Source organism: Oncorhynchus keta, chromosome 10 (genome assembly GCF_023373465.1).
Source record: "Oncorhynchus keta strain PuntledgeMale-10-30-2019 chromosome 10, Oket_V2, whole genome shotgun sequence".
In the NCBI taxonomy this organism is placed as follows: domain Eukaryota; kingdom Metazoa; phylum Chordata; class Actinopteri; order Salmoniformes; family Salmonidae; genus Oncorhynchus; species Oncorhynchus keta.
Genome location: NC_068430.1, coordinates 27,217,741 through 27,240,472, shown reverse-complemented (window position 1 = coordinate 27,240,472; position 22,732 = coordinate 27,217,741). Strand labels below are relative to the sequence as shown.

General features: G+C 43.3%; 1 protein-coding gene across 1 annotated transcript in view; it reads left to right on the top strand.

Moving 5' to 3' along the window:
- The window catches only part of LOC118388446 (calcium/calmodulin-dependent protein kinase type 1-like), a 60,352-nt gene that overhangs the window by 1,599 nt on the left and 36,021 nt on the right, over nucleotides 1-22,732 (top strand). The window contains exon 2 of the mRNA XM_035777535.2: nucleotides 4,050-4,163. Coding sequence (XP_035633428.1) covers nucleotides 4,078-4,163 — 86 coding nt within the window. The 5' untranslated portion in view covers nucleotides 4,050-4,077. The remainder of the gene's footprint in view (nucleotides 1-4,049; nucleotides 4,164-22,732) is intronic.

Here is a 22,732-nt window from a genome sequence, read left to right as displayed (position 1 = left end):
TCTGTTGGGGGCCAATATCATGCACAAACTCACACACATAAACATACACATACACACACATCCCTGCTGCCCTTTGGCATTCTCTGCCATGCTCATATGACAGCTATGCTGCTAGGATAGTCCAGTCTAACTAGCTGTGTGTGATCAGGAAATTATCTCTATCACTAAGTGAATGATGACATTATACAATAAAGATAGATAAGCTGGAGGATCTTTATAGACAGATTGTACACAATATGAGTTTCAGAGAAATGGCCAGGATGTTTTTAATTTTCCATTGCATGTTACTGAGGCCTTATGAAGCAAGAGGGCTTGCCAATGGGTCTCCCCACTTCCTTTGTGTCTGTGTACGTGTGACTGTGTGTGGATGTGCGTGCGTGTGGCTGTCACTATGTTTGTGTCTGTGTGTGTACTTGTGACTCTGTGTGTATGTATGTGTGGTTGGAGCGCATCTAAAAAGGGACTCCTTATCTCTTTTGCTGCAAGCCTGTGAGGTCACAGGTTTCAGAAACTCCCAGTTTGTCAAACTGCCTTCTCATATATGTCAGCACTTTTCTGTATGTGTGTTTCTTCTGTCCACTGCGCAGCAATGGGAAACCAGTGAGTACAGTGCTTCTCTCAATAAGCTTAACAAGGGCGAATGCTGCATGTCAAATAGCTCTTAGGAATGTGGTTATATCTTTTTATCCAAAAAGCCTGCACAATCCTGTTGCCTCCCGGATATGTCGCTGGGCGTCTTGACGTTTCCTGATGAATGCAAACGATCTAATCAAACAGAAAAGCTCGTTTCTCTCAGAACATTGTTGGGAGCTCTACCTGCATGTGGTCCTCTTCAACTTCCCTTTATAACTTCTCCTATCTGCTCCTGTCCGCTGTTATGCAAGTCTCAAGCCCTACTGTTTTTATATAAAATAATCCTTGTTTGTTTTAAGACACTTATCCCTTGCTCTTTTGGAACTCTTTCTATTGTTTTTGTTCCTTTTGAGAGCTCAACTTCAGCTCTATAAACCTGAATAGGTTAATATGTACATTGTATTGTGGGTCTTGGCTAAATCTACAATTGTCTGTGTTCATTGGCCTGTCCTCTGTCCTGTTCAACTGAGTTGCAGAAGTGTCTCAAGCATTTTGGAGCATATGCTTATATGCATACGCTGATACTCTATACCATAGCTGAGGGAAGTAGGGGTGCTGTAGGTGCTGCAGCACCCCCTGATAAAATGAAATAATGTTTTCTAAGTTATATAATTACTCCTGACTGAATTTGGGCAGCACACGCTCCAAATAACAAACAACTTGCTACCATAGAAATATAATCCATAGACCCCAGCTAGCACATAATGTTCTGAGAGCCATATAATTATTAGAACTGGGTGAGAGCGTGATTGTCCTTTGATTATTTTGCATACATCCTTCCCATAACGTTTTCTACAGGTTTCCTCATGGTTTTATTTAAAGTAATGTTCTCAAACTGTTCAGATAATGTTAGGAATCAATGTTCTTCTGTGGGAATTTCAAACGCCCTCGACAACAGAGACACCTGTTACTCACGCAAAGAGGAACAAACAAGCTCCTAAATAACACTCTTATTAAAATGTCTGGGGGGAAAAAAAAAAAAAAAAAAAAAAAAAAAAAAAATCGGGCCCAACCTCACTGAGCAACATCACAAAATAAAACAATCCAGCACAAACCTAGGCAGGCAACAGGGTGAATATATACACACAGAAATGAAAGGCAAATGAAACCAGGTGTGGAAGAACCAAATACAAAACAAACAGAAAAGGTCAAAAGGATCGGTGATGGTTAGTAGACCAGCGACGCCGACCGCCGCCTGAACAGGGAGAGGAACTACCTTCGTTAGAAATTGTGACACTTAGACTTTAACAGTGGTTAAGGTAGAGGTACAGTATAAGAAGACACCTTTAATAGAGAAATTATAATCCATGCCATTGCCAACTTTAGCAGCTTTGATCTTTCTGAACAACATTGCTCTTGGCCAGTATCTCTTTGCAGTGCACCTGTGTCAACCAAGGCACATAACACAGACACTCAGAGAGCATATAGAGGCTTGGGCTGCGTCAATACTTTCCTCTCTGCTTACTTTCCTTCAACTGCTCTGATCTATAATAAAATGGACAGGTTTTAAGCGAAAATACCCTTGTACATTTCCACCATGTTACTCTCAGCTATCCCGTCTTCTCAGCTCAGTGCAGACCAGGAAGAGGAGAGCAGAGGAAGCCACTAGACTATTGAGATGCTGCACATGCTACCAGACCAGAAATGCCCAGAAGACTTGTTACTAATTAGAGTAACTGACCGGGCTCTCTCTGTCACACATTTGACTAGACTTCCTCTTACTGCTTCCCCAAGCAGATTGCTTTCCATACTGGTCTATGATGTCTACTTCTAACTTCAGTTCCTTTTATTTGTATAGCTTTCAGTATCTAAGTTTTCCATCAACAACATTTCTGCGAGTATAGTAACACCATATCAAAATCACAACAGCTGTGATAGAAACAGGTTGTTTCGGTACAATTTTCTATATGATAATTTGTTCATTCGACATGGTGAGATCTTTTTGTGTCGCAAAAATTAATTATGCATGAAATATTGATATAAAAACCATCCTATCGAAGCAAACTTTCAGTCACACGATGATATGGTGTGTGGTCCTCCCACGACGACTCGGGAAACCATGCAATTTATTAGGCTATAGATGAAATAATTTATGATGAATTTACCAGGGTGGTGAAAGTGCAAGGTTATCTTGATGCTCCTTTCCAATAAATATTCAGGGTCTTATTCTGGTGACATGACGATTGATGCTTAACTGCTGGTTGACAAATACAAATATTATCCATAATAATCTCATCACATAGACTAGCCTAACCGCACAGCCTACCTGTACTGTATCTGCGAGCTGTTGGCTAGAGCTCACGTGCCAAGACCAGAGTAGACAATGTTTAATATTTAATGCAACAGTTTGTGACAAAACTATCGGTAGAGTTAAAAATGTGATGGAAAAACATTGAACTTTTAATTTTGAGTGCTTAATGTACTCTTGGCAATAAATTTCTTCCAGTTGCACAGACCTGGTGGCGTAGCAGGACATTCAAGTCACTGCCAACCAAGAGGTGGTGAGCTCAAATCCCAGAGTCCCAAGTGTGCTCACAGTGAAGAATTTAACCCAAAAAATACTTTGACTAAAAGTATCAAGTTCACTCAACAAGTCGTTATATCCAAAATGTGTCAGTTTCACTTACTAAGTTGAAGTAACTTTAGATGAACTTAACTCAACATTAGATTTAGATTGTTTCCCTGCTGCTTTAAAATTCAAACTTTTTAAAGTTGACTCATCTTTTTTTTACAATGCAGAAAGATTGTGTCTGTGAGGACTAATTGTAGTAACACAGAAATTGTATAATGTTTGACCTAGTTGTGGTTGTTTTATTGGTCGAATCATAACTGCATCTACTATCCACAGTGTTTTGGTTTAAAAGTCTAGTCTCTGATACTTCTCGTTGGTGTTCGGACTGGTAAGAATAGCAAAGCGAGATGTTGAAGGGAAGCTTAAGTTTCGTTGATTCAGGATGCTATGAGGTTAAGGAAGAATAGGACTGACAACCCTTGTCACCTGAAGCAGTTTGTAAAAGTTTGTCCGTTCTGTGTGAAATATTTATGGTTGTATGTGCCTGACTCACCTTATGAAACTTAGTTTCCAGGTAAGTCTAACACAATTGTGTGTCAAACAAAAAATGTCCAAAAGATGTCCAGTCCAGTGACTTTTTCAGTCATCCCTTATCACTTTGTCTTGAAATCCTTTTCAGTGTGACCCTGTAAAACAACACATTTCCCTGCACCTATCCGGTGTATGTGGCAATAAAGCATATATTTTATTCTCTCTTATCCTCAAACACAAAGAACTCTTATCGTTTAAATTTCAACTCATACCTAGACAAATATTTAGGTATGCAACTATCCAGAAAGAGTGTGTCTTGTCTTAACAGTTTTTCCCGTTGTTTTAAAAAATCAGTTTCTCTCCCCTTCTCCAGTATTGTAGCCGACCGACAGAAAAGAAAGATGCCTTTGGGTGACGATGGACATTCCTGGAAGAAGAAAACATCAGATGTGAAAGAAAACTACGACTTCAAGGAGATCCTGGGGACGTGAGTGCTGAAATCATATCTAATTTTGTTGTTGACAATATGGTTCCTTTTACCATCCCTCTACTCATGATGAGAACACCCTGAAGAGTTCACCAGTGTTATTCAGATGCAGGCTACAGAACTATAACTATAACTACATTTGTAAGTGTTTTCTGTACCTGAATTTGTATGTTTGACATGGACTGACTTGACTACCTCTTTAGGTATAACGGTCTTGTTTAATGCAGGCCACAGTGGACAGTGTGTGGGTAGAAAGTGATTGGGGGATATCGTCTTCGCATAAAGCCCTTAGATCAGGAATCTAGCTTGGTGATATGCCCATTGGTGGTCATTATTAATGCTGAGGTCTACTAGCCTATTGGTAAAATTGGCCATGGTTTTAGATCACATTGTTTAGTTGCGTGTGCAAGTGCGTTCGTGCATGTGTGCGTCCGTGCGTTCCTGTGTTCGTGCGTGGGTACGTGTGTACATGCTTGCGTGCACATGCGTGTGAACGTGTGTGTATTTGTGTCTGTCTAGGCTCTCATGTCTCTTTTGTACATGTCTGTCTGGTCCAGTTGATAATGTATTCTAACAGCAGCTCTGGGGTATATATACTGTATGATATAACTTGCCCTGCTCCGAGCAGAGCTTTGGCGCGTCACATGTAATATTCACTGAATAATAAACGGCCCGGGGGATTTTACACTTTTGCTTTTAATATTTAGCTTTTTATGCAGTTTCCAGAGTGTGTTGTGTTTCATGTCTTTATGTGATTATAGTGGAAATTACAGCAATGGTGTGCTAGATATTCTGTATCACATTAAGTATGAAAGTGCAAGCTAAAAATAGAGATTATTTTTACAGAGCTGACATCAGCTGTTCTATTTTGACATACAGTGCCTTCAGAAAGTATTCACACCCCTTGACTTTTTTCCACATTTAGTTATGTTGCATCCTGAATTTAATATAGTTTAAACTGAGATTGTGTCACTGGCCTAAACATAATACCCCATAATGTAAAAGTGGAATTATGTTTTTAGAAATGAATACAAAATAAAAAGTTGAGATGTGTTGAGTCAATGAATATTCAACCCCTTTGTTATGGCAAGCCTAAATAAGTTCAGGAGTGAAAATATGCTTAACAAGTTACATAATAACTATAACATAACATAAATATTTAGTTATTAATGTTCATACATTCACAAGTGCAATACACCAAATTAAAGCTTAACTTCTTGTTAATCTATAAATCGTGTCTGATTTCAAAAAGGCTTTACAGCGAAAGCACACCATATAATTATGTTAGGTCAGAGCCTAGTCACAAAACACAGCGATTTTCCAGCCAAAGAGAGGAGTCACAAAAAGCAGAAATAGAGATAAAATGAATCACTAACCTTTGATGATATTCAGATGGCACTCATAGGACATCATGTTAAACAATACATGTATGTTTTGTTCGATAAAGTTCATATTTATATCCAAAAATCTAAGTTTACATTGGCGCGTTGTTCAGTAATGTTGTGCCTCAAAAACATCCGGTGAATTTGCAGAGAGCCACATCAATTGACAGAAATACTCATAATAAACTTTAATAAAAGATACAAGTGTTATGCACATAATTAAATATATACTTCTCCTTAATGCAACTTCTGTGTTGGTTTTCAAAAAAGCTGAGTACAGCGCTCAGACACAAAAACAAGCCATACAAATACCCGCCATAATGTGGAGTCAGTAAAAGTCAGAAATAGCGTTATAAATATTCACTTACCTTTGATGATCTTCATCAGAATGCACTCCCAGGAATCACAGTTCCACAATAAATGTTTGTTTTGTTCGATAAAGTGCATAATTTATGTCCAAATACCTCCTTTTTGTTAGCGTGTTCACAAATCCAAACTCACGAGGCACGGGCAAGTCCAGGCAAAAGTTCAGATGAAAAGTCCTAAAAGTTATATTACTGTTACGAATCCCTTTTGGCCCGACAGTCTATGGGGGGGATGGTAATGAGACCCGTAACATAACTCATGCAAATTCTAATAGTGACAAAGTAAAAAAGTGTGAACGAAATAACCAGGACAACTGAAATCTACCGTCAAACTCAGGGTTTACTGTAAAACACACGGTAATGGGGGGGCAGGAAAAAGGGCTGAGCTGGACCCAAGGAAAGAAACAATACGTTTTCAAAAACACCCCTAAGCTAGACTAGCCTACTTTAACAACAGCTAACTAACTAACCAAAAATACAGTGGGTGGTCCGCCCAGTTCTAACTAGTGTATTTAACAAAGTCTACCTACGGGTAGTGTATGCCCATGGGTGACTTGTCTTGATTTCCCCTTTTCCCACAAGCAAACAAACAAACAAACACCATAACCAAAAACAATACTCACAGGTGAGGACAAAGTGCTATGGAGGTGTTCAAACAAAAGAGAGGTTAATACACAAAGAGAGAGTGAAACACAGATTCCTACAGACATGGCATTTACAGAGCGATTGAGCTCTAGAGCAACTGATGGGGTTTTTAAACCAAGGGAAAGGAACTGTGATTGGGTAGGAAACAGGAGGAGGTGTGTCTTCTGATTGATGATTGGATTGGTGACTGATTGGGGAGTGATGATTTTCCCCTGTGAGGGGAGAAGGAGAGAAAAGAACACAGGATACACATACACACAGACACAGGATACCTGTATCCGTAACAATTACAGTTCGTAGAAACATGTCAAATGATGTATAGAATCAATCTTTAGGATGTTTTTATCATAAATCTTCAATAATGTTTCAACTGGACAATTCCTCTGTCTTTAGAAATGCAATGGAATGTAGGTCGCTCTCACGGCCACGTGCGTGACCAGCTCATGGCCTTCTGCCAGACACCTGGTTGAAACAGCCCTTATTCTCTCCCCCTTCACAGTAGAAGCCTGAAACGGGGTTCTAAAGACTGTTGACATCTAGTGGAAGCCTTAGGAAGTGCAATACGACCCCATTTATACTGTATTAGACAGGCAATGAGTTGAAAAACTACACACCACAGATTTCCCACTTCCTGGTTGGATATTTCTCAGGTTTTAGCCTGCCATATGAGTTATGTTATACTCACAGACATCATTCAAACAGTTTCAGAAACTTTGGAGTGTTTTCTATCCAGATGTACTAATGATATGCATATATTAGCTTCTGGGCCTGAGTAGCAGGCAGTTTACTCTGGGCACGCTTTTCATCCGAACATGAAAATGCTGTCCCCTATCCCAAACAGGTTAACATGATTTTTGAATGGCTACCTTATGTCTGTACCCCACACATACAATTACCTGTAAGGTGCCTCAGTCAAGCAATGAATTTCAACCGCAAATTCAACCACAAAGACCAGGGAGGTTTTCCAATGCCTCATAATGAAGGGCACCCATTGGTAGATGGGTACAAAAAATGGAGACATTGAATGAACCTTTGAGCATGGTGAAGTTGTTAAACTCTCATGTAGGAGGCAGCATTCGGAATTTTTAAATGAAAAGCATGCCCAAATTAAACGGCCTGCTACTCGGGCCCAGACGATATGATATGCATATAACTGGTAGATTTGGATAGAAAACACTCTAAAATTTCCAAAACTGTTAAAATAGTGCCTGTGAGTATAACGGAACTGATTTAGCAGGCGAAAACCTGAGAAAAATCCATCCAGAAAGTCGTTTCTTTTGGTTTTGTAGTTTTCTATTCAATACCATTTCAGTATCCATTGACTTAGGACTCAATTTGAAGTTCCTATGCCTTCCACTAGATGTCAACAGTCTTTAGAAATCGTTTCAGGCTTGTATTCTTATAAATGACGGAGTAAGACCAGTCTGAACGAGTGGACTCTAACGTGACGGCAAGTTTTTTCAGGCGCATGTGCATTTCTTGTATACCTTTTATATTGACAACGTTATTGTCCGGTTGAAATATTATAGATAATTTAGGCTAAAAATCAACCTGAGGACTGAATATAAACATCGTTTGACATGTTTCTATGAACTTTACAGATACAATTAGGATTTTTTTGTCTGATTGTTTTGACTGAGTTTGAGCCTGTGGATTATTGAAGAAAATGCGCTAACAAAGCGGAGGCTTTTGGATATAAAGAGACTTCATTGAACAAAAGGAACATTTATTTAAAATGTCTCCTGATTGCCACCATATGAAGATCATCAAAGGTAAGGGATTCATTTTATCTCTATTTCTGAGTTTTGTAACGCTTCTGCTTGGCTGGTTACTGTTTGTAATAATTTGTCAACTGGGCTATGTTCTTGGCTAGTTATGCTTTCGCCGAAAAGCATTTTCTAAATATGACACTGTGGTTGGTTTAACAAGAAGTTCATCTTTAAACCTATGTAAAATATGTTTTGTTTTCTGAATTTTTATAATGAGCATTTCTGTAATTGAATTTGGCGCTCTGCAACCTCACTGGATGTTGGCCAGATGGGACGCTAGCGTCACAGATATCCTAGAGAGGTTAATTACACTTTGGATGGTGGGTCACTACAAAGATACAGGCCTCCCTCCTAACTCAGTTGCTGGAGAGGAAGGAAACCGTCCCCACAGTGACCGTACTTACATATCCCAACCAGAAGCCATGGATTACAGGCAACATCTGCACCAAGCTAAAGGCTAGAGCTGCTGCTTTTAAAGAGCGGGACACTAATCCGGACGCTTATAAGAAATCCCACTATGCCCTCAGACTAACCATCAAACAGGCAAAGCATCAATACAGGACTAAGATTGAATCCTACTACACCGGCTCTGACGCTTGTCGGGTGTGGCAGGGCTCGAACATATTAAGGACTACAAAGGAAAACCCAGCCGCAAGCTGGCCAGTGACGCGACACTACCAGACGAGCTAAATGCCTTTTATGCTTGCTTCGAGGCAAGCAACACTGAAGCATGCATGAGAGCACCAGCTGTTGCAGACAACTGTGTGATCACGCTGTCCATAGCCAATGTGAGCAAGGCCTTTAAACAGGTCAACATTCTCAAAGCTGCAGGGCCAAATGGATTACCAGGACGTGTACTCAAAGCATGCGTGGACCAACTGGCAAGAGTCTTCACTGACATGTTCAAGCTCTCCCGGACCTAGTCTGTAATACCTACATGTTTCAAATAGACCACCATAGTCCCTGTGCCAAAGAAAGTGAAGGTAACCTGCCTAAATGATTACCGCCCTGTAGCACTCACGTCAGTAGCCACGAAGTGCTTTGAACGGCTGGTAATGGCTCACATCAACACCATCATGAAGGAAACCCTAAACCCACTCCAATTTGCATTCCACCCCAACAGATCCACAGATGATCTCAATCGCACTCCACACTGCCCTTTCCCTCCTGGATAAAAGGAACACCTATGTAGGAATGCTGTTCATTGACTACAGCTCAGCAAATCTCATAACTAAGCTATGGACCCTAGGACAAAACACCTCCCTCTGCAACTGGATCCTGGATTCCCTGATGGGCCGCCTCCAGGTGGTAAGGGTAGGCAACAACACATCTGCCACGCTGATCCTCAACACTGGGGTCTCTCAGGGGTGCGTGCTTAGTCTCCTCCTGTACTCCCTGTTCACCCACGACTGAGTGGCCAGGCACGACTCCAACACTATCATTAAGTTTGCTGACGACACAACAGTGGTAGTAGGCCTGATCAACGACAACGATGAGACAGCCTATAGGTAGGAGGTTAGAGACCCGGCAGTGTGGTGCCAGGACAACAACCTCTCCCTCAATGTGAGCAAGACAAAGGAGCTGATCGTGAACTATACGAAAAGGAAGGCCGAACAAGCCCCCATTAACATCAACAGGGCTGAAGTGGAGCGGGTCGAGAGTTTCATGTTCCTTGGTGTCCAAATCACCAAAAAACTATCATGGTCCAAACACACCAAGACAGTCGTGAAGAGGGCACGACAAAACCTGTTCCTCCTCAGGAGACTGAAAAGGTTTGTCATGGGTCCCCAGATCCTCAAAAAGTTCTATAGCTGCACAATCGAGAACATCCTGACCGGTTGCACCTCCTCCTGCTATGGCAACTGCTTGGCATCTGACCGTAAGGCGCTACAGAGGGTAGTGCGTACGGCCCGGTACATCACTGCGGCCAAGCTTCCTGACATCCAGGACCTATATACTAGGCGGTGTCAGAGGAAGGCCCAAAAAATGGTCAAAGACTGCAGTCACCCAAGTCATAGACCTCTCTCTGCTTCTGCACGGCAAGCGGTACCAGAGCGCCAATTTCAGAACCAACAGGCTCCTTAACAGCTCCGATCCTCAAGCCATAACACTGCTGAACAATTAATCAAATTATTAAATGCCCACCCGGAGTATTTACATTGACCCCCCTTGTTTTTACACTGCTGCTACTTGCTGTTTATTTTCTGTGCATAGTCACTTTACAAATTACCTCGACTAACCTGTACTCCTGCACATTGACTCGGTACTGGTACCCCCCTGTATATAGCCTCCTTATTGTTGTGACATTTTCTTGTGTTACATTTAGATTTTTATTTATTTATTATTTTATTTTATTTAGTAAACATTTTCTTAACTCTATTTCTTGAACTGCATTGTTGGTTAAGGGCTTGTAAGTAAACATTTCACGGTAAGGTCTACCTACACCTGTTGTAATTGGCGCATGTGACAAATAAAATTCGATTTGAAACCGCTCAGGGATTTCACCATGTGTGTAGAACATTTTTTGAATTCAGGCTGTAACATAACAAAATGGGGAATAAAGTCAAGGGGTATGAATACTTTCTGAAGGCGCTGTAGTCCCTGGTGGAGGATAACATTTATCCTAATAATTGTAATAATAATAATAATAATTTAATTTATTTGTATTTATTTTTTATTCTTCCGTGATGTTGTTTGCCTGCTCAGTGTGTCGACGTGTCCACTGACCCCTGACCCAGGAAGTAGTTAACAGAGGGGCCATGGTGCCCTTTCCCTGACAGCATGGAAGAGAGAGACCGGCAGGAACCAGAAGTTACAGGAGAGACAAACTATATTCATGCAGGAGCCAGTTCTAGTGAGGAACTTTATATTAAGAAGGCCTTGCAGTACAGTGTCAAGTGAGATAAAATTATAAATATTATATCCATATCTTCGCTTAGGTCAGGTCATTGGTAAAGAGGAATGAGAGGTTGAAAGATACTAAATGTCTAGCATGTACAAGAAGCAAACAGAGAGAAGAGCCAGGAGTTTGCATGAGATACATGCAGGAGGCCAGCTGTAGCTCCATCAGAGTAGTGCCTGTGTCAGTGCCAGTTGTAGCTTCATGAAGCCATTCCTTTCAACCACTTTGTGTTTAGGTTCGAGGGGGTCTGCCTTCTACACCAAAGCGTTGACTAATCCAGTCGACAGGGCCTTTCAACAGGGTCTACTCTCTTCATTTAGCCCTGAGTGGTGGATAGATAGGTGGCTCTGTTCCCCCTCTCAATACCAATGATGAGAATATTGTTCCCTGTGTGTGTGTGTATGTGTGTCTGATGTAAGGATTTAAAAATAATATTTTTTATTGACATAAATGAGTTGTTAACAGATACACACCCTAATGGTCAGAGTGCGCTGGTTATTTCTTTAACATTTAGGCCAGAGGATTTCACGCTCAATTCCCCAGTAGTAGGCGTTGTAAGGAACTTTATTGTGATTATTTTTGGTTCTCAGGTATTTGTCTCTGGCCCAGCCTGTCTTCAGACTGCTGACTACTCTGTTCTGATCTCTTCCTGGTGCCTGGATAATGGAATCAGGCTAATCCTATTGTTCAGTGGAGGTGTTTAAAAGGCTTTTGTGTACCAAACAGTGCTATTCTCTTACCAACTATTCCCCAAGCCCTTAGGGAGGCTCTCAAACTAGCGCCTTTCTTTGCGTGCATTTGAGGTGAATTTACCTGGGATTATGTTGTCTCTATGCTGCTTGTCTCTTGACATTTTTTGTTATTACTTTACATTCATAGCTTCTGTCAGTTCTGGCTTGAGCCTACTCAATTTTGTGCAAAGAGTAAAACATTTTATTTTATTTTTAATGTAACCTTTATTTAACTGGCCAAGTCAGTTAAGAACAAAATCGTATTTACAGTAACACTTAACAATGAACTCTTTAAATGATACAGGATGTTTATCTAAGGTACACTTACATTAGACACACATACATTATATGAAGTGCCTATTCAGTACACACATGGATTATTCTTAGTGAGGATTTAAACATCATCCATAACACGCTTTACATAATGTAGCCCAATGATACCTTACCAGGCTCCTGTGTTGGTGTATGTATAAGCCAGTCTGTATTTGATTGGGATAAACCTACCACAGTGCTTGTCTCATTCCTATCATTGTGATGTTTGTCAAACATTTTGGGTAAACACCATTTACATAGTAAACCACCTTTTCTCTCGGATCCCTTTGTTAGGAATGTGTTCGATATGTTTTCTTTCCCCCATATCCCATGGTCTGCCAGTTGTTGTCCACACCTGTTTATGGAAAGATCACCGGCTCACCAGATCGCTCAGCTGCAAGTTCACCGTTGGCTGGTTGTCTTGGCAACTGGAGGAGACACTTTCCATATGGACTCTAACAGTCACTATGGAAACAACGTCTTTATCTGCTATTAATATCCTGGCCTGTGAATGTGTGAGCATTGTGAGGGGCGATTAAGTCCCCTCATTGTATACACTGTTGAATGTGGGAGCAGAGCTAAATTCCTGGAGCCTCCCTCTGACATTCTGTCACGAATAGGCCTTATGAGGGAAGAATCTGTGTGTGTGTGTGTGTCTGTTCATGTGTGGAGTTCACCATGTAGTCCCCTGTCCACACGACTCCCATCCCACCCTCCACCCCCTCATGCCATCTCTTCGTAGCAGACGTTCTCTGATCACGGCCTAAGCTTGTGTCCTCGCCTGTGTTTTCATCTTATTCAGCTCTACCCCACAGCACAATAGCTGACGGATCAATCTGCCTCTAACAAGTACAATGAATTTATGTATCCACTATTTTCTCATTCATAGTAATGAAGCACTCTAATGACAAACCATTTAATTAATTGAAATTCGAATTTAGGCCCTCGTCTACCCTATGGTGTATTCTGTCACACAGAGAGAGGCTGAGGCATCTTGGGGAGAACCTTTTTTCTACTCACTACCTTGTCCTGTACTGACACAGGGCTGATGTGCCTCTATTTGTTAAGGATGTAATGAGTCTCTATAAGTAAATATTTTTGGACAGACTACAGAATGCACTCCTGGTTAATGAATGTGAGACTTCATGTAGTGACTTTTTGAAGGTGACTTTTTCAAAGACACATTGAAGAATACCTTTTTTGGGCTATGAGCCCTATGACAAACATCCCAGACTGTTGCTATCTGTGTGTGTGTGTGTGTGTGTGTGTGTGTGTGTGTGTGTGTGTGTGTGTGTGTGTGTGTGTGTGTGTGTGTGTGTGTGTGTGTGTGTGTGTGTGTGTGTGTGTGTGTGTGTGTGTGTGTGTGTGTGTGTGTGTGTGTGTGTGTGTGTGTGTGTGCTGCTTCTGCATGTGTGTCTGTAATTAAAACAGATCTGGATTAATGATGCACACACAGTCAACATCACTGCCACTGCAATCAACTCAAATCCTCTCCCCCTCACTATGTTCATCTCTCTCTTTTCCTTTCTTCTGTGCTCCTTATCTTAATGGTTCTCTTTGCTGTTGTTTCTTTATCTGTCCTTCCATCTATGTCCTCAGCTTTTATCTCCCTTTCACCTTCCCCAAACACAGCTTTATTTTAGCTCATATCCCTAGCTGCCTCTTAACTATCCTATTTGAAATCCAGCTCCATTTTGACTCTCTTCTCCCCAAGTGCCTCATAATCAGTAGCAGTTTTCACACTGGGGTTTCTATGCCACTGGGCCCTGGAGTGTGTTGTGAAGCCGAAATGGGAGCTCCACTGTGCAGGCTGATGGGGGCAGTGAAACATTAAAACACATATTGATCATTTCCATAGCTGACAGACAGACTGTATGTAGGGTGAAATAGACAAGTATGATAGGCAAGGGTTCAATTGAAATAGAAGCACACTAACACACATACATACACGTGCACACACAAAATAACTGTGAATGTTTAGAGCCCACTGGCAATTTTCCAAAGAGGAATATTTGACTATGCCTTGAGCAAATTTGATTAGTTAATCGCCATTTGAATTTGTTGGCAGAATGTCTTGGTTGATTATGATTTTGGCATGTGTTGATATTTTAATAGCTGTGTATCTTTCATTGTTGTTATTGTTTGACTATTTATCAGTCTATTGCTCACACTGGGCCCACTGACTACATAGCACTTCCTAACCAGCATCACTCTCCTTGCTTAGATTGTACTGTGTAGTAGTGGTTCTCTTTTAAAAGTCCATAGCTGTGTCCAGGGAACAGGGCAGTCCTGGGTGTGTTCCAACACTCTCAGTGACCTTTGGGTAGACTGGGGTTTCTCAACAAACTGTTCATAATGTACAATCGCCTTTGCCAGTGCTATTTTGACTTCTAAATGGCCTAGTAATACATTGCAAGGACAGTCCGGGCCTCGGCAGTAAGCACAGGCCTCTGGAGGAAAATACTTTACAGCCCTTCAATACAGTTATTATGTGCAATCCCAGAATGCCTTGCAAAGCAGGGAAAGGGGGTGTGGGATGAGGAGAGGGGAAAGAGGAGAGGAGAGGGGGAGATGGGGAAAGCACTGGAATAATCTAAAATCAATAGGGCTAATGGATCAACGTTCCCCAGTGTTGACATTTAATGGTGGCCCAGTGTGCTCTGTCTCTCACTGGCTGCTATTTCTGGGATTGTTTCTGTGTGTCTGTGTTGTCTTTGTCTGTGTGTGTGTGTGTGTGTGTGTGAGAGAGAGAGAGTAAGGCTCCGAGAAAAGCCTGTAGGCTCTGAGAAATGCCTGAAAAGCCTGAGAACACCAGCTCAGCATATTGTGCCTGTTATGGACACAGACAGACATGGGGACATTGTTTCCTCAATACCTTCATTATATTGGCTGCATATTAAATCAATAACATGTGTTTATTGTTTTGTTGCAGTATTTGGTTGTAGTGGAATTAAGTCCATAGCTATTTTTCATTCCCTAGTCAGGGCCAGTGATCTGCCTGTTCTCTTGGACACAGGGCAGTTGTCCCACTGGACAAGCAGGCCGCTTCAGAGGTTGCAGACCTCAGAATGATGGATCAACCACCTCTTTGAAATAGGGAAACTCTGGGCTCCGCTCCTCCTCCTGTCTTTCTAAGATGTCCTACATTGTTTTTAACGCTTCATCTTCCGTTTTCCAGCGGAAAATCTTTTCAAATCCATTGGATTTACTATAGGATTGGATTTACTATACTAATTATGTCCAATGAGAGAGAGAGAGACTTTGACTTTTTGTCTTTCTTTACTGAAACCTTCTCATTTCAGATTAATTAACCCCCCCCCACACACACAAAATATATCCTGTACTGTGGTGGCAGAATGGAAAGGTGAGTATGGTACATGAATGCACACCAACATCACAATACCCAAAACAATACCTACTTCTACAACCGTATATCCAAAACATCTTCCCCAGCTATACAGACAGCCCCCCACCCCAACACACCATATCTCCTGAAACATCTCCACATTTATTATCATTCTATAGTACTCAAACTCAACACTAAGGAGCGCAGAGACCATCCCATTAAACAATTAGTAGGGTCTGTTATCCCCCCACCTTTGACCCTGTTCCTCCTTGTTAGCCAAATAGCCAACTTTGCCTGAGCAAACAGAAAATTCAACAAAACACATTTGGCCTTCTCCTTCGAATACCTGTATCCCATTATAAACATCCCAACAGTAAAAACCACTCCCAACCTCTCACACAGACATTCCAACAGAGACAGTAATGACATTAACCTGGTGCACACAGAAAACACATGAATCACAGTTTCTTTCATTACACAGAAAGGACACCCCTGTCCGATTCCCAGTTCAACCCGTGCCAACCAGCTGTTAGTGGCCAGGGCTCCATGAAGAACCCTCCACTGGAGGTCCCCTGACCTCTTTGGTATTGGGGGTTTGTAGAGCCCCCTCCATCTAAAACCGACTTACTTCCGGCCACTGATGTGCCTTCACTCCTGTTAGGCTCCTAATGTTCCTAACCTTAACGCAGAGTTTGTAGAGGGCTTTACCTCCTACCCCTTCAAACTCCCCCAGGCTCGGAGTGTTAAAATCTATCAAGTCCTCCAGACTCCTTTGCCAGTCTACAGTCTCTGCCGTCACCTGTAGTGGCGGAAACTTTGGTGGCCCCTCCCCCTTTGGCCGCTCAAACACACCCCTTACTGGCTCAGACAGTACCTCCTGGACCTCCTCCAGGAATCTCTCCAGCAGCCTAACAGACGTTATTCCTGTTAGTTGTGCCACGACATCCAGAGTTTTCCACCCCTTCTCTCCCAGCAGTCTCAGGTCACCCAGCCTTTGTAAACCCGCCGCCATCAGTTGCCTCTGCAGGGTGGCCGACTGAACCCGATCACAAAGGGATGGCTGGGTTGTTGAAGATCGGCTCCTCCCACAGCCCAGGCGCCACACCCCCTTCTCGTGTGGGCCTTAGCAGCTGCCAGGCACTCAGCACTGCAGAGTAAAAATCTGAGAGACCTGCTGTACTCAGCCTCTCCAGCTTCATGAGGAACAGCTGCCGGTCCAGCCCTAATCCGCCAGCTTTCCTCAGCAGCGCGCATGCTGGTTCCCTCCAGCCAACATCAGTATGGTACAGCAGTCTCTGCACCGCCTTTAGTCGGAAAGCAGCCATCCTGCTCTCCAGTTCCACCAGGCCCTGTCCTCCTTAGTGGACGGTCATGTACAACACTGCAGCCCTCAACTAATGATGGCCCGGACAGAAAAAGTCCACCAGCTTGCTTTGCAGTTGGGGGGGTTGAGGACAGACAGTTTATGCCACAGGGAAGATGCCACCAGGTTATTGATTATCAGCACCCTTCCTCTATATGACACTCTGGACAGGAACCACCTCCACCTGGCCAGTCTTGACACCACTGCCTGTGACAGCCCCTCCCAGTTCTTCCTGACCCACTTCTCCGAGCCCAGGTACACCCCCAACACTTTAAGCCCTTCACAACCCCACTGCAAACCCCCTGGAAGCAGAGTGGCCCTATCCCCCCATGCCCCACATAACATAGCTTTGCTCGTTCCCCAGTTCAACTTAGCTGAAGAAGCTCCCTAGTACAACTTCAGACTAGTCTCTAGTGCCTGCATATCCTAACCATCCCTGACCATCACAGAAACATAATCTGCATATGCTGACACTGCTATGCCTGTCACCACATCCATGCCTGTCCAGCACACTCCCTGCAGTCTCCTGCGTAGCAGTCCCAAAAAAGGCTCAATGGCTAGTGTGTATAACTACCCAGATAGAGGGCATCCTTGTCTAATGCCCCGTCTCACCCAAACAGGACTACTGAGTCCCCCTCCCACCTTGACCATACATGACGCACCAGCATAAACAGCTTCACACAGGTCAAAAAACTCTTCCCAAACCCAAACATCACATCCAACAGATACACATGGTCCTCGCTCTCTCTTGATCTAAAGAGACCAGTCCAAAGTTCACATTAGAACCTCTTGACAATTCCAACATGTCCCTAATTAAGAACAAGTTGTCCGTGATTGAGTGTCCCGGTACACAATATGTTTGGTCCTCATGTACTATCGAGTCCAAATGGGACTTCAGTCTGTTATAGAGGACCTTGACAAATATATTGTAGTCCGCACAGAGTAATGCCACAGGCCTCCAGTTCTTAATTTCACACAAGTCCACTTTTTTGGGCAGGAGAGTTAGAGCCGCCCGACGCAGCTCATCGGCAACTCTCCTACCCGACGCATTCACGCAACACGCAAAATAAATCCTGTCCAATTATTCCCCTGAATTTTTTATAAAACTCCACTGCGAGTCCATCGACCCCTGGTGGACAACCAGGGGACATCTGGGTTACGGCCTCTGCCAGTTCATGGGACAACAGAGGAATGTCCTTCATCCCTCTGTGCCAGAGAGAGCTTAGGGAGTCCTGTGAACAAGACCTGAGCACACATAGGATCACACACTTCTGCCCTATACAACTCAGTCCACTCCCACATCTCCCCCACCCACCACTGAGGTCACCCACCCATCAGACAGCCGTAGACAATGCATACCCTTATCTTCACCGCTCTGTCTTTCCAAACCAAAGAAGAAGGAGCTGGGAGCGTCCAGCTGCTTGAGCATGGAGAACCTAGCTCTTACAAGTGCTCCCTTTGCTTTAACCTGGAAAAACTACCCAGGTCCCTACGTAATTCAGCTAAATTAGCCTGGAGGCCTACATTGCCTTGCCCCACCATCTCTACCTCCATCTCATTAATACAACGCGCTAGTTCCCCCAATACTCTCCTAGCCTCTGAGGATGAGAGAGCTGTGTACTGTTGACAGAAAAGCATAATTTTGACTTTCCCCACATCCCACCATTGACTCAGACTCATACTCCTCTCTTCGCTGCCCCCACCTTTCCCAAAAGGTCTGGAAACCTGAGCAATAAGTGGCATCTTGTAAGAGCTTTACATTGAACTTCCAATAGGATGCCTGTTGGGGCCCTGGTAAAATAGACAGCCGAGCCATGGCTATGTGGTGATGTGAAAACCCCACCGGAGAATGGTAGCGACCAACTGCTTATTGCTCCGATTCCTAGACATGTAAAACCGATCAAGTCGGGCTTCACTCACCCTAGCCCCAAAAGTCTTCACCCATGTATACTGTCTTGTGTTCTAGGTCGAACTGATTAATGATGTCCCTTAACACTCCCACTGACACTGAACGAGGCTCTTCCCCATTTCTGTCTTTTGTAAAATCGATTGTATAGGACCAGTCCCCTCCGACCACCAGTGTCTCCTCAGGCGCTACCTGTGAGAGTTCCTGTCTAAGACTCCCAAATAGAGCCCCCCTCTCTCCCTGTATTAGGCGCATACACACACTTATAAAGACAAAACCCATGTTGTTGATTTCTGCTTTTACAACAAGCAGCCTACCCTTACACACCTCCTTTAAGGAGTACATTTTTACAGACAGACCCGGTACAAAAAGGACTGCCACCCCTGCAATCAAATTTGTCCCATGGCTCAACACACCTGCCCCTTTCCACCAGAGCCCCCAATCGACTTCATTTAACACATCATTATGTGTTTCCTGTAGAAACAACACCTGAACCTTTTTTTGTCTTACATATTCACCCAACACACTCCTCTTTCCCGCATCTCTGGTGCCATTTATATTGAGCGAGAAGTGGGAGAAAAGCCAGCAAAGAATGAGACCAATAGCGAAGCTCAAAAAGCCCCCGTGTCAGAAAGAAAATATACATCTAAACAATGTCTGAAGGTAAACCTTTACGCACTGTGGTGACCCACTTCCTCAACCTAAACCATTTCCTGGGTGAGAGGACACCATGCTCCTCATTTTTCGTAGCATGTTGTACTGATTTTACAAACTTTCTCGGATCAGAAAAAAAGCCTCAAGATGAACTTTTTTTCTCGTTAGTCTCATTCAGGAACCTTGTCAGTTCTCTCAATGTGTACTTTGACCCCTCTGCTTGACTGGCTGTCAGCTCCGGGCCCATTGAAGAGGAGTCTGAAAAAAATAACTCCTCATCCTCTTCCTCACACACTTTCCTCCTCATCTCTATCTCCCATTCTGACAACCTGCCCTTCCTCTCTGGTCAAGGCATTGCCCACAGCAACAGGCAAAGTTTCCATGGTGCCTTTGACCACACCCTTTTTTATTTTCCGCTTGACACCCTCCTCCTCCCCCCTAGTCTCTTACACTTCCCCACTATACTCTCCTCATCCACTAGCATAACCTGACGAGACCCATCCTCATCTACACACCCCTCCATAGCATGACTAGGCACAGCATCATATACACAACCATCCATAGAATAACTAGGCCCAGCCTCAGCTACCCCACCATCTCTAGCCTGACTAGACCCAGCCTCCACTACCACATCATCTCTAGCCTGACTAGACCCAGCCTCCGCTACCCCACCATCTCTAGCCTGACTAGACCCAGCTTCCGCTAACCCACCGTCTCTAGCCTGACTAGACCCAGCCTCTGCTACCCCACCATCTCTAGCCTGACTAGACCCAGCCTCCACTACCACATCATCTCTAGCCTGACTAGACCCAGCCTCAGCTAACCCACTATCCATAGCATGACTAGACCCAGCTTCATCTACACCACCATCTCTTGCATGACTAGGCCTGCATCTGCATCTCATTACCCCCTGCACGTTGACCTCTATTTCCCCCACTGGCGCTTGTACCCTCACCCTGTCTACGGCCTTTAAACAGCTGTGCCTTTAAACAGCTTGGGACATTCCAGAAAATGATTAATTGGAGGTGTATCTGGAGATGTATTTCAAGGCCTACCTTCAAACTCAGTGCCTCTTTGCTTGACATCATGGGAAAATCTAAAGAAATTATACAAGACCTTAGAAAAATAAATGTTTCAAGTCTGGTTCATCCTTGGGAGCAATTTCCAAATGACTGAAGATACCATGTTCATCTGTACAAACAATAGTATGCAAGTATAAACACCATGGGATCACGCAGCCGTCATACCGCTCAGGAAGGAGACGCGTTCTGTCTCCTGGAGATGACCGTACTTTGGTTCGAAAAGTGCAAATCAATCCCAGAACAACAGCAAAAAGGACCTTGTGAAGATGCTGGAGGAAACAGATACAAAAGTATCTTTTATCCACAGCAAATGAGTCATATATTGACATAACCTGAAAGGCCATTCAGCAAGGAAGAAGTCATTGCTCCAAAACAACCATAAAAAAGCCACACTACGGTTTGCAACTGCACATGGGGACAAAGATCGTAAGATTGTACTTTTTGGAGAAATGTCCTCTGGTCTGATGAAACAAAAATATAAGTGTTTGGCCATAATGACCATCGTTATGTTTGGAGGAAAAAGGGGGAGGCTTGCAAGCCAAAGAACACCATCCCAACCATGAAGCACAAGGGTGGCAGCATCATGTTGTGGGGGTGCTTTGCTGCAGGAGGGACTGGTGCACTTCACAAAATAGATAGCATCATGAGGAGGGAAAATTATGTGGATATATTGAAGCAACATCTCAAGACATCAGTCAGGAAGTTAAAGCTTGGTCGCAAATGGGTCTTCCAAATGGACAATGACCCCAAGCATACTTCCAAAGTTGTGGCAAAATGGCATAGGGACAACAAAGTCAAGCTATTGGAGTGGCCATCACAAAGCCCTGATCTCAATCCTATAGAAAATTTGTGCGAGCAAGGAGGCCTACAAACCTGACTCAGTTACAACAGCTCTGTCAGGAGTAATGGGCCAAAATTCACCCAACTTATTGTGGGAAGCTTGTGGAAGGCTACCTGAAACGTTTGACCCAAGTTAAATAATTTAAAGGCAATGCTACCAAATACTAATTGAGTGTATGAAAACTTCTGACCCACTGGGAATGTGATGAAAGAAATAAAAGCTGAAATAAATCATTCTCCCAACTATTATTCTGACATTTCACATTCCTAAAATAAAGTGATAATCCTAACTGACCTAAAATAGGGAATTTTTACTAGGATTAACTGTGAAATTGTGAAAAACTGAGTTTAAATGTATTTGGCTGAGGTGTAAGTAAACGTCCGACTTCAACTGTATCAGACTGCATCTTCAATTAGCACTGAGGTGTGGATTGAGAGATGTCAAAGCCCTTGAGCCCATAATGGCAGGAGAGTTTCACAGCCAGGAGAATTTCACAGCCTAACTGGATGTAAAAAATTATAAGGCAAACACCTGAGAAGAGTACAAATTAACCTCCTTATGGAAAATCAAGGGATACTTTTTGCTGTTTATTATAAAAATGGAACTTAATCTTCCACGCAGACCATCCCCTGGCATGGCGCAGTGCTATATTTACACACTACCAATCTGTTAAGAGGGGGGTGTTAGCGATGGAAACTCAGGATATTAGACAACGATGACTCTTAGTCAGCAATGGTAATTGCAGTAATGGTAATGGTACAGGGCAACCACATTGTGGACTTTCACATAATCAAAGAGAGCTCAGGATAAGCTCTCTCTTGAGATAGATAACCCCACCTCGAGCGTGTCAGACCAGACCTCTTCATTATCCAATCCCACAGACTAGCAACCCCAAGCGGAAAGTAAACCTCCCAGCATAGAGTAGTACTACTCCCTCATTGAAATGAAGGATAAATTCAACCAGACCCGGAGAGCTGGAGGTGGAGAGAGACATATCTGCACTCTGGAATGTGGTGAGACAACATCAACAGGGGAAAGAGCAGTGGCAGGAGAAGAACAGAGCATTAGAGGAAAGGATCAGACTGATGGGGGTGAGGGTGATGGTGTGTGACAGAGAACCACCAATTAGAGAGCTGACCACCCCCGCAGAGAAGCCAGCAGAACAGCCCACCTCAGCCCCTGACCATAGCCTCGACATCACAGCAGGACAGATAAATGAAGAACCCCAAGCCCAGGGGATCCTACCCCCTCTGAACCCCCCGTCAGCCACC